This window comes from Carassius auratus, chromosome 26 (assembly GCF_003368295.1).
Source record: "Carassius auratus strain Wakin chromosome 26, ASM336829v1, whole genome shotgun sequence".
Classification (NCBI taxonomy): domain Eukaryota; kingdom Metazoa; phylum Chordata; class Actinopteri; order Cypriniformes; family Cyprinidae; genus Carassius; species Carassius auratus.
The window spans coordinates 15,072,623-15,089,178 of NC_039268.1; the positions used below are offsets into that span (position 1 = coordinate 15,072,623).

Consider the following 16,556-nt stretch of genomic DNA (forward strand, 5'->3'; position numbering starts at 1 on the left):
TGTTGATACAAATTGTATCTTTTTAACTTAAATTCAGAGATGTTTATATACATATGATCTATGAAAAGTATATTCACTCACAAAGAGATGTACCATAGGTAGTACACATATAAATTAAGAAATGTTTTGGGAAACATTTTATGAAGATAAGTTGTTTAGGTTTTTGAGGGAGAGGAAGAGCAATAAATGCTTCTAAAATGAAGAAGGGACAGTAATAAACAAGTTAATTTATTTTAAAGCAAAAGTATTTCTGATCTTATTTCTAAAAAAAGAAAAAAAAAGAGAAAAAAAAGTAGGGTTATTGAAGTAAATAGGGACAGGATTTGTACAACTTAAACAGTGATCTTTTTTTTTTTAACACTTCTGTTGCATTAGGGTCAATTTAACCCACAACTTGAAATACTGGTTAAACTATTTACTTCTTAAAAGTTTGGGGATTATTTAGGGTCATAAATGTGAATGCAAAGTTTTGACAGAGATATGTTGGAGAGGGTGTATAAAAAAAAAATTTGCGAACTGACCCCCAATGGTTTCCATGCAAACCTTTTCCAAAATCGGACTCAAAGTTTAAGACTCAAGATTCAAATTCTTATTTGAAATTTAGACTCACCTTCTGATTCACTGTTTATTTGTTTGATTCGGCTGATATTGATTCGATGTTTCTGGTTAAGTTTTGACCTCAGTTACTAGACTGAATAGATACAGAACAAACTCATTTTTCCCTTACAAGGGTTTGAGAAAAAGATGACAAAAGCAGTGGAGGAAAAAAATGCAATACATACTAGGTAAAAATAATGTTAGATACTATTTATACTTGTTAATTGCACCTCACTGTACAAATGATCATTTCAAGTAGCCATGACCAAAACATGCATGCATGAATATTTTTTGGAATTTTGGACAAAAATAAGTGGGTAAATTTTGACCACCCAACACAGACGTTGTACCTAGTTCTTGAACTGAACAGGAATTTCTGTTCATTTACATATGATTCATTCTGGCCTCGTTCTGTTAAACATTTTTACATCTGAAATCTAACTTCAAATAGACGTTTTCCAAAAACTATGAAGAGAGATATTATTTTTGATGCATTAAAGAGGGCTTAGTTCAAAGGCAAGGAATGAGCTGTTAAGCTGTAGTAGAAAAAAATACTGCCTGAAATATGTTTGTTAAATTACCTTTTATTTTGAAACAAGAAGAGCCTTCCCTTTGGCCTTGTGGCACTGTGTGCCATACTTGGCAGTGGTGTGGGCATAGAGTATTTGCCTCTACATGGCATTGTGCTTACAACACATCTGAATAATCTGAACCATGTTCAGACAACTGTTTTCAATTAGATAAGATGTTAACAGTTTTTGTTTGTTTACGATCAATGTACATTGTATCACAAATGCTTCTGAGTACATGTTAGGCAACCTTTATTATTGACTTATATGTTTAAATTTGGATAACGTTCTATTACAGTATCTATAAAGACCAAAAACCAAAAGTCTGTTATCATTGAAAAACACATTTGGTAGGGATGCTTAATAAAGATGGATAAGTGTTCATGATGAGTTGTTTGGTGTGCATCCATCACTGATAATTGTTTTCTGCAATATTGTAATGCTATTACTTTTAACTCAACAATTAATCAGCCTTCAATTGCCTAAGAATGCCAAGCTCACTCTGTAGAAATCATTGCAGTCTGTGAGCTCATGAAGCGCAGAGAATAATGTAAAGTTGCGTATTAAGGTCTCAGTAATATTTGATGTGTCAGTGGGTTTTATTGCTTAAGGACCAAAGGAAGCAGTGAGTTTGGAAACATGTTTAATGCCCACTGCCAATAATGCTTTAGTTGTTCAAAGCATTGTATTACAAAGAGTAATAAATGTGTGGTGGTAAATGTGTGACTTGATCAATATGTTATGGATTTTGTATTTGCTGCCATCTCCATATATGTATGTTTTTAGCTAAATTAAAGCTACAAAGGAAAAACTTAATTTGCGCATTTCTTATAAACAATATTGTCATTTTATTTGATGCATATTTTTGTTTAAAGTTGCTGAAATTGAACAGTTTAGTGACATACAGCCAAGTATGGTGACCCATACTCAGAATTTGTGCTCTGCATTTAACCCATCCAAAGTTCACACAAAAAGCAGTGAAAACACGCACACCATGAACACACACCCAGAGCAGTGGGCAGCCATTTATGCTGCAGTGGCCCAGGGAGCAGTTGGGAGTTTGGTGCCTTGCTCAAGGTCACCTCAGTCGTGGTATTGCCGGCCCAAGACTTGAACCCACAACCTTAGTGTTAGGAGTCAAACTCTCTAACATTAAGCCCATGAATAACGTTAGAGAGCAAGAAACATTTGATACAAACGTGTAAATCTTTCATTGGGTACTATAGTTTAAAACCTCAGATGCATTATGTAAAACATGCATCAAAACTAAAATTGAATATTTGGGTCATAGAAATATTGAACTAATGAACATTGTACCTTTTCCAAATTCAAGGACTTTCAGGGTGCATTTTCAAGCTTTTCCAGCACTTAAAACTTGTGAATATCATGTTTACAACAGTTTTTAGTTTTTCTCACTTTAAATCAGATGTTATTGTACTATTAAAACCACCTGGATTGGATATAGGATTGCATAATATTTTATAATATATATTTTTTTAATATAAAATGAAAGGATTTTTAAGATCTGCACAAATAAAATAAATACTGTATGAGAAGGATAGGGCAATGCCTATGGTAACATATTAAACCTATGTTTGACTGCAAAAAACATGATTTACAGTTCAAATACAGATTTTCACAAATAGAGTTTTATAAAGTGACAAACCTCACATTTCAGTCTTTAAAATATTTTTAAGAAATAAAGAAAAGGGTGAATCCGAAGTATAAAGATTTGTTTTTTCTAAGTGGCTTTGATGACAGAGGATGAATTTGCATTTCCAATTAGCTCATCTGCTGTTTTTGTTCAAAGCAAAACTATAATTTGCCGTCAAACTAAAAAAAAAAAAATATTAACAGTAAGAGTTTTGTTTGCTTTAAATTAAAACAATTATTTGGAACTGCATGAATGTAGCTTTTTCCCCAGTAACCAGAGTTGCCAAGTCCGGCATATTATATGTGACTTCTGTTAAGTTGTGTGAAAAAATCCTGGGTTGTGTTTTTTGAGCTTATTTTAACAAATATGGTTGCTTGTTGGGTTAGACATGAGCAAATACTATGTCCCATATACAGTAGACTGCCTACACTGGCCCAGGGTAGTACCCACACAGGCAACCTCTATATGAGATCTGAATTGGGAAACTCAAATGAGGGCCTGTTAGCCAAACACAATCAGTCATTATACGTTGGTGAGATGAAACGAAGATGCCACTGAAACTTCTCTGTCGGCTCACTTCAGAGATGCATTAATATAAAAACACCCAAGCAGGATTTTGACTTTGAAATGATTATTTTATTATTTCACTTTAATCGCTTACCTTTTACATGACTTGAAAGTACAGACTCTCCCATGAAAATGGCTTTTTTAATGCCAAAGGCATTTTGTCTAAAAAGTGAAATAAGGTTATTCAGTACTAAAACAAATTACTACACAAGCAATGCAACTGCAATTTCAAGCACTTTATCCAAAATGTAAGCACTTTTCAAACCTCGAAAACACTACATTCAAATTTAAGCACTGTACTAAGGGAAAGAAAAAAAAATGTCATGAAAATAAGCAGAAAATAGATATTAAATCTTTATTTTCAACCAAATATTTGTCACAGGCAACATTGTTATTTCTATGTAACAGAAAGCTATATGAACAAAGGGGGGGGGGGGTCTAGACGTACAACAAAAACAAACATTAAAACTGAAAAGCAAACAATACACATTGTGACCCGGAGTGTTTTTCTCTCCCTTTAGTAGATGCAAATGCTGGTGGTTTTGTTGCAGAAATCTTTAGAAGAAAAAAATGGAAATGGAAGCACAACATTTATCTTGCTATGGCAAATACATCCGCTCATGGACAAAAAAAAAAAAAAAGCAGGAAAAAACAAGTGCTTTTGAACTTTCCTGAACATTCTGTTATAAATGTAGTGTTCAGACATTTCCCCAGGTGTCTTGTTAGCATACAAAACACTAAATAAACAGTGACATCTTTGCACATTAGTGCAAAATAAAACTTCCGGTATTAAAAAAAAAAAAAAAAAAAAAAAAAACTTTTATTGGCCTACATATCTGTAAATGCTGAAGATATTTTACCATGCAAACTCTGAAATAAAACATACAGGCCATGAATACTGAGGATTCCACACAAACCAGCTGAGCAGTGAAAATATTGCATGATGAAAAGGTCTGGAGAAGTCCATAGGTCTAAGACCTGTTAACAATTTTGAAGAGGTTCTGGGTAGGTAAAATCTTGAGAGGCTCATCAAGAACAAGAACGGGGAAAAACGCAGGACATTCTTAAAAGGCTTCATTATGGAACAATCAACAGACTGTAGTAGACAAGATACCACACAATTTTTCATAACTGTTGTCATAACTCATGCTGAATAAGAATAAAATACTGACAAGATAGTTTTGGTATTAAATTGCAGTTTTTCTTGAGGATAAATTATAAGCCACTTACCTATCTTAGTGCTGCTAAATAAAACAATTATGACCCTAACTAGCCAAAGCATCATCGAAAGAGTACATCTACCTACAGTAAACCTCTCAAGAAATGCTCAAAAACAAGAAGCACAGACGGCAATATTATGATCTGGGTGACACAAACTTAAAAAGAAGAAAATTACAACATTTGCCTCTATCTGCCGTACACCAAGTGTTTGACTAACCAGTCACCATGTTTGACAGTAATGAGGTAGCAATTCGCCCTGAGAACAGGACTGATGTTTTCATATGCTCCCCAGCCAGAAAGGCCACAGGTACTTCAAAACAACCACATGTGCATGACAGGTATTACTAATATTTCCACACAAAAATGAAGGGGAAAAAAAACAGAGATGAACAGAGAGAGACAAAGCGCACACATGCACATAACTTACCATCGATTCAGCAAATTAATTTCCTTAAGTAGTTTCCCCAAAATACTGCAATTAAATAAAAACTAATTAAATTAAAAACAAGCAGTTTGTTTGTCTCTCCATCTGTCAGCCATGGCCTTTGTGAGCCGGCAGGCAGGGAAAACCATCGATATGGAGACTGGACAAGAAACACTGGGTGTTTGGGAGAATTCTACTGTCAAGATCAACAGACCCAACACAAGCGCTCCATTACAGGGCCTCACATTCTGTCAGTTCAGAGCTACATCTTTTGAACCTGAATCAAACAAAGTCTTGCACTGAAGAAATAAAACTAGTAACGAGTCCAGTCTAAATCCATAGTAATTACAGATGTATGCAGGGTTTGCAAGTTACTAGCAAGAATGAAAGACGCCCTTTGGTTACCTATAGTTTTGGTTATGGTTCTTCTACATTCTTCACTTGACTTTGGTGGCTCTGAATTTGATGTCAGGGTTTTGGTGTGGAGAGGTGCTATTTGTGCTCTTTAGGGTATGTGAATGTGCCACTGTGACTCTTTAACCCTTGTGGATTGTTCAAATTCACTACCCTTTCGGGCTGTTCGAGATGAAAACATCCACTCAATTAAACTGCTTTTCATTTTTTTTTTTTCATAAATCTGTTAATCAACCTCAGTCCTGATCAAAACTACCAAATGTTGTAAAAAAAAAAAATCCAAGATTTTAACTCTTTAATTGCCAAGTTCATAAATGATGTCACTGATTTGGGGGGAAAAACACACAAAATGACTTATTTTCAATATAAAAGTAATTGTGGCTGGATTGTTTTTTACTTTTTATAACAGTCTTGGGCATGTCAAAGATTAGTAGCAACATTGGCTTAGATGCATTTTTAGTTTTTGTCCAGCATTAGATTTAATTTTTTCTCCTTAATTTGTTGTTGGTGGCTGCAATTTGCCCCATTGACTTCCATTATAATGACATTTTTTGATAGCAAAGCCATGACACCATGTAATCATGCATTCTTGATTGTTTGTGGTTTTCCCTTTTGGGAAGAGGTAAAATTTGTTAATTTTACAGTTGATCACTAGGTGGGACCATTAACCCTTTAGATAGGCCTGTGAAAAAAAGGCTTAGTTTCTAGCTTGTATATGGAGTTATATGGAGTGTAACAGCAAATTATAGTGTTTTTGTGTGTGTGTGTGATAGAGAGAGAGAGAGAGAGAGAAAGAGACTCCATATACAAGCCAATATACAGTCCATATACATAACATATACAATCCATATACATAACTCCATATACAAGCCAAAAACCAAGCCTTTTTTTTTGCACAGGCCTATTAATAAAAGGTTAATAGTCCCAACTAGTGATCAACTGTAAAAATATATATTTTTTTTACCTCTTCCCAAAAGGGAAAACCACAAACAATCAAGAATGCATGATTATATGGTGTCATGGCTTTGCAATCAAAAAATGTCATTATAATGGAAGTCAATGGGGCAAAAACAGCCACCAACAACAAATTAGGGAGAAAAAATTTAAATCTAATGCTGAACAAAAACTAACAATGCATCAAAGCCAATCTTGTTACTAATCTTTGACATGCCCAAGACTGTGATAAAAGGTAAAAAAAATATCCAGTCCACAATCACTTTTTTTAATTGAAAATATGTAATGTTATGTTTTATGTATGTTTTTTTCCCCCAAATCAGTGACATAATTTATGAACTAGGCAATTAAAAAGTTAAAATCTTGGAATTGAAAAAAAAAAATTGGTAGTTTTGATAAGGACTGAGGTTGATTAATAGATTTATGCAAAAAAAAAAAATGAAAAAAATATTTATCTGATACATTTTTACAGCAGTTTAATTTAGTGGATGTTTTCATCCACGAACATCCCGAAAGGGTAGTGAATTTGCCCACAGTGTACCGTTGAGTTTTTGAAAAATTTCAAAATGGGTCAAAATAAGATTTGTCAAACAAAAATCATTCCATTAGCTCAAACACAGAGAAAGTTGTGGCCAAAATAAGACTCAACTTTACCCCCTAGTGGACAAAAACGTCCCCAACAACGCACAAGGGTTAAGTTGCACACACACAAAAAAAATTCCAAACAAACAAATGGCCATTTCATAAAAACAAATTTTGCTTAAACTCATCTTAGGCTCTTCTAAAATACACATTTCCAAGCATTTAGTAAATCAAAATCATCATTCAAGAGTTCAGTGCGATGTACCACTTGCTCCTAACAGGGCGATTCTGGAGTAGAGCTATAAGGAGCTTAATATGTGGAAACAGCCTGATGGGCTGTTCACAGGTGGAGAGAGCTTTGGCAAAGCTTGAGGGAAGGGCAGCCATGTCCCTCAAGCTCTCTGAAGGGGGTCAAAGGTCAAGGATCATTGGTCTAGAGGAGAAGTATGGGCAGGTAAAAGCTGTGCTTGTAAGTCAGCCATGAAGGCATCAGGGCTACAGGGTGGAAAGTGGGGCTATCAAAGAGGATGAACAGCCATCACATGGATTCAAATTCATCAATACGCTGCTTGGTGTTGCCCTGGCGGATCTGGCGTAGGGTCTTGTATTTATCCCTGCCGGCCTTCACATTCTCTGCATGCAAAACATCATTTTGGGTCTTCTTGGAATCGTCACGGGCCTGGGCCAGTTCTGAACTCAAGGCCTGTAATGAAGACAATGTGTAAGCTATACAGGTATATATTATTTTTACTGATATTTATTCACAACAGCATACCTCATGTAAAACATGTCTGTTAGCACAGGGTTTTCCAACCTTTTTACACCACAGAATGGTTATGGTTATGTTCTCTCTCTCTCTCTCTCTCTCTCTCTCTCTCTCTCTCTCTATATATATATATATATATATATATATATATATATATATATATAAATGGATGGTCTAACCTGTAGCTGTTTTTTGACACGTTCGTTTTTCTGGGTCTCTGTGAGCCGTTCTTCCTCACTTCGCTGGTGAGCAACTCCATCATTAGAGAGCTCAGCACTGGCTTCTGCACTGCTCTCGTCATGCTCGTCATGTTCGTTCTCTGATGCACCACCTGCTGTAGCTGACATCACAGACTTCAGCTCCTCTTTAGTTTTTTCCAAGTCTTCCTGAGCAGACAATGCCTACAACAAGGATAAGTGATGAAAAATGCATCAATAAGCAAACATATAGATTCAACTGGCCAGGCATGGTGGTAAGCAAGTGGTAAACTTGACAGAGAATCAGAGAATGAGAAATGGAGGCAGCCTACATTACAACTTTTTGACATGTTAGGAATACCGGCTCTTTATCCAAGAGGCAGACAGAGACTTGATGACAGTTTTTAACAGACAAAATACAACACTAAAAGAAAAGTTTTAGATTAGGTTTTTTTTTTTTTTTTTTGTCATTGGAAAAGATTTGGAGAAGCATTACATAGCATTACATCATTTTCTAACTAATGGATCTTCTGCAGTGAAAAAGTGAAGTGAAGTGACATTCAGCCAAGTATGGTGACCCATACTCAGAATTTGTCCTCTGCATTTAACCCATCCGAAATGCACACACACAGAGCAGTGAACACACACACACACACACACACACACACACACACACACACACACACACACACACACACACACACACACACACACACACACACACACACACACACACACACACACACACACACACACAGTAAGAACACACCTGGAGCAGTGGGCAGCCATTTATGCTGCGGCGCCCGGGGAGCAGTTAGAGCTGTTAATGCACTACCCCCACCCACAATTCCGTCCGGCCCGAGACTAGAACTCACAACCCTTCGATTGGGAGTCCGATGCTCTAACCATTAGGCCACGACTTCCCCATGAATGGGGAATATCTTTCCACTTAACAAGAAATTAACTGACAGACTTGTGGATTACTTGTAGATTATTGTTATGTTTTTATCAGCTGTTTGGACCCATTCACTGCAGAGAATCCTTTGGTGAGAAAGTTAAGTAGGGCTTAATAAAGTTGTCAGGCAGCAGTTACTTCTTGGTTAACTACATTGTTTAAAAAAAAAATATATTTTTAAACTATTAAACTGGCAGGATGTTTCAATTGTACAAAGACCTCTCATATGTTTAAAGAAAAGATTAAAAAGAAATGTTAGTTTTTTTTAAGTTGTCCATTTTACATGTTACATTTATTAATATTAGGGATGCACCGAATCCAGATTTTTGGGGTTCGGCCGAATACTGAATCCATTGTTTAAGATTCGTCCGAATCCGAAACCGAATACCGAATCCTACTCGCATCCTTATTCCATTAACACAGTAAAACACATTAAAGGGGGGGGGGTGAAATGCTCGTTTTCACTCAATATCATGTTAATCTTGAATACCTATAGAGTAGTACTGCATCCTTCATAACTCCAAAAAGTATTTAGTTTTATTATATTCATAAGAGAAAGATAGTCTGTACCGATTTTTCCCGGAAAAACACGAGCGCCTGGAGGTGTGACATGTGGGCGGAGCTAAAGAATCACGAGCGCCAGTTGCGTTGAGAGCGTTTGGAAGCTGTGACAGCTGTGAAGGCTGAAACTGAACGAGAGCAGCAGCAGCAAGGACTCGCTCCGAGCGGGGCTCGAACCCGGGTCTCCGATGGGAGGCGGACGAACTAACAAGGAGGCAGAGATATTTTAAGCAGTTTTACTCACCGCCTGTGGTTCCAGCACACAATCGTGACCCTTTTTCGTTGGGATTGCATCATCCTTAAGAAATAAACGATACACAAATCCGTCGTCAAACTGGGCTTTGTTTGTAAAACAAGCATTTTAGAAATGCAGGGAACAAACACAAACACTTGCACAACTCCGTTGATGCTCTGTAAAAATAAACTCCATCCACTGGTCCCTTAATGCTGTTTTTTCTTTGGTAATCTGTGCAGGGTTGTCTTGCCCTGGCAACCAAAAACACACTCCTTTTGTGACATTTTGCGACGCTCTCGCTCTGATCAGTGATTGTCTGTGCACAGCCTCTCTCTGCCCTGCTATACGGGAGCGCGCGATCTTCCGGCAAACGTGCCCTCAGGACCCATATAAGGAAATTCCGCTCCATCTAACGTCACACAGAGCCATACTCGAAAAAAACTTTCCGAAACTTGTGACAAACCAGAAGGAGTATTTTTGGAACAGAAATACTCCTTCAAACGTACAACTTAATTTTTGAAACTTTGTCCATGTTTAGCGTGGGAATCCAACTCTTTAACAGTGTAAAAAACTCAGTATGCATGAAATAGCATTTCACCCCCCTTTAATGAAGTAAACAACGTCCACAGCAATGTATTTTTCATTTCATTTTATTTTAACTGTAAAAAAAAAAGAAAAAAAAAAAGAAAAAAAAAATAATAGGCAACATTATGCCAGGATGACAAGTGAGAAAAACTTTTTTGACAATTACCAAGCTTAGGCTTACCCAAGTAAACAACCAAAAACTTTCAATAAAAGTGCATCAATGCAAACTTGCAAAGAAAAGTGTTTTTCTTTTCTTTTTAAAAATCAGAATATGTTTGGTGACTTAACTGAAATTAATGTAATTGAACATTAACTCAATAAACATGGATAGTAGGCCGTTTAGTTTTCATTTATAACAGTAGGATAGGCTACGATTAGAACAGTGTCCAAATATTACAAAAAATATTATGGAAGATCACACATCTCCTGCATCATAATTCAATTAACGTAAAACCTCTAATCTTTCAAATAAAAAAAAATATAAAAAAATAAGATCCTCTGCATTAACAGGTGACAGCCGGTTGCGATGGTCGGAACGAATGTCCCCAGCAGTACTGAAAAGTCTTTTACTGGGCACGAGGTAGATTTTTGCCATTTTTGCCAGCAGTGGAAATCGTTGCCGGTTTGTCTTCCACCACTGAAGAGGATCCTCTCTAAGAGGAATCAAAGGCTCACCAAAAAAAAAAAAAAAAAAAAAAAAACGCTTATCTCCACGTCAGCACCCGATGTGACTGGCTGGCTCTTTACTGCTACGGTATAAATCATCCCAGCCGCTCATGATTCCTGAACAGTTTAGTTTAGAGCAAACTGTCGGGCCGTGTTCCTCCTTATATAAACACCTTCACGCAATCAACGGCCGCGTGCCATCGACCAGCGTAGCACAAGCCTAGGGTTCGGTTCTGTAAAAAAAAAAAACTAAGGTTCGGCCGAAACCGAACCCCGTCTAAAAGCCCAGTATTCGGCCGAATCATGGATTCGGTGCATCCCTAATTAATATAATAACAATAAATGATGCATAATTACATGTAAGTAACCTTAAGCCAAGGTCAAATCCTAATTCTAACCCTAACCATACAGATAGAAAGTAGCGTTGCCACCCGTCCCTTAAAATATTGAATCGTCCCGTATTTAAAGTTAAAATAATGCGTACCATATCAAATCAATACGGGACGCGTTTTTACCCATAATTTACAAAGGCCAACACAAATTTAAATAAACAAATAAGTATTTTGCACTGTTTATAATACTAATAGCAATTATAATTAAATCAATTTCATAAGAAGTATTAGAGAAGCTAATTTGCACGTGATAGCATTTTGGCATCTTTGTTTCCATAGTAACGGAGTTGCATAAACATAACCACTATGTTATGTCACACACCTGGACTCATTTAGTGTTTTTGCCCCAGTGACCCAGTTTCTGTCTTCCGTGTTTAGTTTGATTAGTTCCCAGGTGTGTCTATTCTATTCCTCATGTGTTCCATGTCCCTGTTAATTTAGTTATTCCATCCACCTGTGTTTCCCCGTTATCCTTTGTACTTAAGCCTTGTCCTTTCAGTTCTGTTTTGTCGGGTCTTCACTTGCTACTTACGTGTGTCTACCTCTGTGCTCCATGTTGGATATCCCCTGTGTTGGATATATTAAAAGCCTTATTCTGTTTATCCTCGACTCCGTATTCCTTCAGGCAGCGTAAACCGTGACAGAAGACCCGACCTCAAAAGAGAAAGTAGAAAACTGCGTCTTTCCCTCCGTTTTGCTTTCGTTTTTTCTCAGTCTTTTTGTTTTGTAGTGTTTCTATGGATCCCCTCTATCGTCCCGAATTCCTCATCCTTCTGCTGAAGCAGGAAGGACGTTCTCTCGAGGACCATACCAGACAGTTTATTCTATTAGCTAATGCCACCAGCTACCCGGACAACGCGCTCTGCACCTTCTACAACACCAGCCTGAACTCCAAATGCAGAGCGTTGTCGTCCGAAGATGGTCCTCGGGAGGATTTCGCCGCATTTGTGGAGTGGACTCTGGCGAGAAATGGGTCACCTCTCACCGTCTGCCCCATAGAGGACCTCGCCAGCCCCACTCCCGACCCAGAGACCAGCCAGCCACCATCACGCCGCACGGAGCCAGAGCCCACCGCAGCCGCAGAGCCCGAGCCATCCACTGACAGGGAACAGGATCTCGAGAGCGCGACTGACCAGGTGTGTGAGCCGGCCACACCGTGCATCGTGGGAGTCCTCGTGGAGATCGAGGGCATGGAGGAAAGCCCTGCCCACACTCCTGCGACTGAGGGTGAGCTGTATGCAGTCTCTGAAGATCATATGGAGCAAGTTCTGGATCTGATGGACTGGTCTATGGAGGTAATCCCTAATATTCCTGTTTCTCCGCTGGTTCCGTCCAGCCCTGACTCCCCTGTTTACCCTCTCAGTCTCCCACTCCTCCCTCCTCCAGTCATTTCCTCTGCTCCATTTCCGCTGGTTCCATCCAGCCATGAGTTTTCTGTTTCTCCGCTGGTTCCGCCCAGCCCTGAGTTTTCTGTTTCTCCGCTGGATCCGCCCAGCCCTGAGTTTTCTGTTTCTCCGCTGGTTCCGCCCAGCCCTGAGTTTTCTGTTTCTCCGCTGGTTCCGCCCAGCTCTGAATCTCCTGTGTCTCCGCTGGTTCCGCCCAGCCCTGAGTTTCCTGTGTCTCCGCTGGTTCCGCCCAGCCCTGAGTTTCCTGTGTCTCCGCTGGTTCCGCCCAGCCCTGAGTTTCCTGTTTCTCCGCTGGTTCCGCCCAGCCCTGAGTTTCCTGTGTCTCCGCTGGTTCCGTCCAGCCCTGAGTTTCCTGTGTCTCCGCTGGTTCCGCCCAGCTCTGAATCTTCTGTGTCTCCGCTGGTTCCGCCCAGCTCTAAATCTTCTGTGTCTCCGCTGGTTCCGCCCAGCTCTAAATCTTCTGTGTCTCCGCTGGTTCCGCCCAGCTCTGAATTTTCTGTGTCTCCGCTGGTTCCGCCCAGCCATGATTTTTCTGTTTCACCACTGGTTCCACCCAGCCCTGAATCTTCTGTGTCACCTGTGTTCCCTCCCGGCCTCCCTCTCCCACCTCCTCCAGGACCTGCTGGTCCCTCTGCTCCACTTTCGCTGGTTCCGCCCAGTCCTGATCCTCCTGTCCTTCCTCCCATCCTTCTCCTCTCTCCTCCTCCTAGACCAGCCAGTTCCTCGTCATCCCTGCTGGTGCCAGTCAGTCCTGCAGCTCACCCTCAGTCCGCGCCATCGGGGCGCGGTGGTTCGCCGCTGGACTGCCAGTCTCCAGCTCCGCCTTGGCGTGTTAAGGCCCTGTCTCCGCCTCCAGCCTCCGAGCCCTGGACTCCTCCTCGGTCCTTCGACCCAGCGGCTCCGCCTTGGCTCTTAGCTCCCTCGTCTCCACCGTGGCCTGTCATCCCACCTGCTCCACCGGGCTCCCTCATCCCTCCGGCTCCACCTTGGTCAGTCGTCGACCATCCGCTGCCTCGGGACTCCACTCCTCCGGTTCCACCTCGTCTTTCCATCCCTCCGGGTCTGTCAGGCTCCTCCTTCCCTCCGGTTCCACCTCCATCCTCGGTCGCTCCGGCTCCACAGCGGTCTGCCAGGACCCCGCCTCCGCCTTGGTCGCCTGAGCCTTCAGCTCCACCTAGGCCCTCCGGATCCTCGACGTCACCCTGGCTCTGCGGCTGTGCTGCTCCATCTTGGGCTCCTCACCCACCGGTGCAGTCTCCGCCTGTCGGCCCCCTGGTGTCGTCGACCCTTCCTTCACCATGGCTCCTCCCGCCGTCGACTCCACCCTGGATCTCCGTCCTGGCTGGTCTCTGGTGGACCATCTGGCTCCTCCTGCTCCTGTCTCCTCCCTGGCTCCTCCCTCCGTCGTCTTCTCCCTGGCTCCTTCCTCCGTGGTCCCTGTCTGCTGGCCCCCTCCTGGGAGTCCGTCCTCCACCGGAACCTCCTCCCTAGTTCCCACCCACGCCTCCCTCGGTTGTTTCTACGGTGCGAGGACGCACCTACCGGGAGGGGGGAGTACTGTCACACACCTGGACTCATTTAGTGTTTTTGCCCCAGTGACCCAGTTTCTGTCTTCCGTGTTTAGTTTGATTAGTTCCCAGGTGTGCTAATTCTATTCCTCATGTGTTCCATGTCCCTGTTAATTTAGTTATTCCATCCACCTGTGTTTCCCCATTATCCTTTGTACTTAAGCCTTGTCCTTTCAGTTCTGTTTTGTCGGGTCTTCACTTGCTACTTACGTGTGTCTACCTCTGTGCTCCATGTTGGATATCCCCTGTGTTGGATATATTAAAAGCCTTATTCTGTTTATCCTCGACTCCGTATTCCTTCAGGCAGCGTAAACCGTGACATGTTAACGTTGCAGTGTGTAAATTTTAGCAGCATCTAGCAGTAAGGTTTCAAACTACAACCACAGTCCCCACTCACCCCTCCCTTTAGAGAAGCTACAGTGAAATACAGTGGAATAAAAGAACATTGTTTTAGGTTGTGCTAAATTTTTTAAAACTTTGACAATAGCATTTTATCGCGTAGCCGTGTTTCTCTTTGCTCTGCCCCCGATTCATTTACATCACTATTTCGATTCGTAAAAAAACATTAACAGTGTGGTTATGGTCCGATAACGAATTCCCTGAGTCAGTAATGTCAATATTCTCATCTGTGAAAACTTTCACAGTTCAGTACGGGTCAGCCGACCCTTCCCAGGGTCACTTACATTGCTATTCTGATCTGTGAAAAATTCCACGGTTAAGTATGGGTCAGCTGACCCTTCCCTGGGTCACTAACATCACTATTCTGATCTGTGAAAACTTTCAAAATTATGTATGGGTCAGCTGACCCTTCCCTGGGTCACTAACATCACTTTTCTGATCTGTGAAAACTTTCAGTTAAGTACGAATCAGCTGACCATTTGCTAGGTTAGTAACATCACTATTCTGATCTGAAAAAACTTTCACAGTTCAGTACATGTCAGCTGACCCTTCCCTGGGTCACTTACATCGCTATTCTGATCTGTGAAATCTTTCACAGTTAAGTAAGGGTCAGCTGTCCCTTCCCAGGGTCACTAACATCACTATTCTGATCTGTAAAAACTTTCACAATTCAGTACGGGTCAGCTGACCCTTCCCCGGGTCACTAACGTCACTATTATGATCTGTGAAAACTTTCACAGTTAAGTACGAGTCAGCTGACCCTTCCCTGGGTCACTAACATCACAAACTGCTTGAGAAAGATGTAAACGAATTCCACATTGCACAAGGTGCAAACGACCTTTCGCCTGTTTCACACATAATCCGTCTGCAGTGCGTATGCGTTGCATATTTTTTTTAAGAACCCATGTTAACGGATTCTAGCGTTTACGCGGTTGCGTGCATTCCAGGAGTGTTGCATCTACAGCAGTGCAGCGATCATTCACGTACCAAGTAGCGGACTGCAAACACATCCTGTGTGAAAGCACAATGAGTATAAGTCCGTGCTGCTTCTGACAGCGTGACCGGATTTCACAAATCATGGAGAATGATATTCAGTATTATTGGCATGTCTATGACAGGGCACTGCGTATTTATAGCCAAAAGAAATCTGAATATCAAACCACAGACTATCTTTACTGCGGTGCAATACCAGCCCTTACACGCGAGCGCGGCATGCGCTCAACCTACGCAGTTTAAAACACAAGAACCTCACATCTGCCCTTTGAACACAAGGCTTTCCAGATGTGGGCAGGCACGTGCACACATAGACATCAAAGGGGGCTTGAGCACCTGCCTTTTTTCTTCCTCAATAGAAAGTGCCCTTTTAAATGAATATGTATATATGTGTGTGTATGTTTCGGTTTGCGCACAGCTTTCCCAGTAAAACAAATAAAAAACCTAAATATGAGGTCGGGTTTATTAAGTCTAACGAGTTCCGATGACTTTCTCCGCTTTTTTTGCAGCACAGCAGAATAGCACACATTGACAGGCACATCAGAGGCTGCATTTACACTTGGCATTAACATGCGACCTGTATCCAGATGTTGTCCAGATACGCATTGTGCTCAGATCTCAGTGTAATGTAAATGCAATTCAGTTATCGTGTCTGCATTCGCAGGTCGACCTCACACAAAACCCCTCTCTAGTAAACTGCCAGAAAAAAAAAAAAACACAGAGAGCACCCGTGTGAAGCGCAAATGAGACTCCAACACTTATCTTTGATTTGTAAAATTCCAGCAACTGAAAATGCTTTTCAAAAGAAAACCGACCACTTCAGGATGATTTTGCACCAGGCCATTCTCAGT

At 40.8% G+C, this 16,556-nt stretch overlaps 1 protein-coding gene across 1 annotated transcript in view; it reads right to left on the bottom strand.

Annotated features, from left to right (window-relative positions):
* Positions 1–7,032: 7,032 nt before the first annotated feature.
* The window catches only part of LOC113044423 (radixin-like), a 31,893-nt gene continuing 22,369 nt past the window's right edge, over positions 7,033–16,556 (bottom strand). The window contains exons 2-3 of the mRNA XM_026204405.1: positions 7,928–8,149; positions 7,033–7,685 (exon numbers count right to left, since the gene is read on the bottom strand). Coding sequence (XP_026060190.1) covers positions 7,521–7,685; positions 7,928–8,095 — 333 coding nt within the window. The 5' untranslated portion in view covers positions 8,096–8,149 and the 3' untranslated portion in view covers positions 7,033–7,520. The remainder of the gene's footprint in view (positions 7,686–7,927; positions 8,150–16,556) is intronic.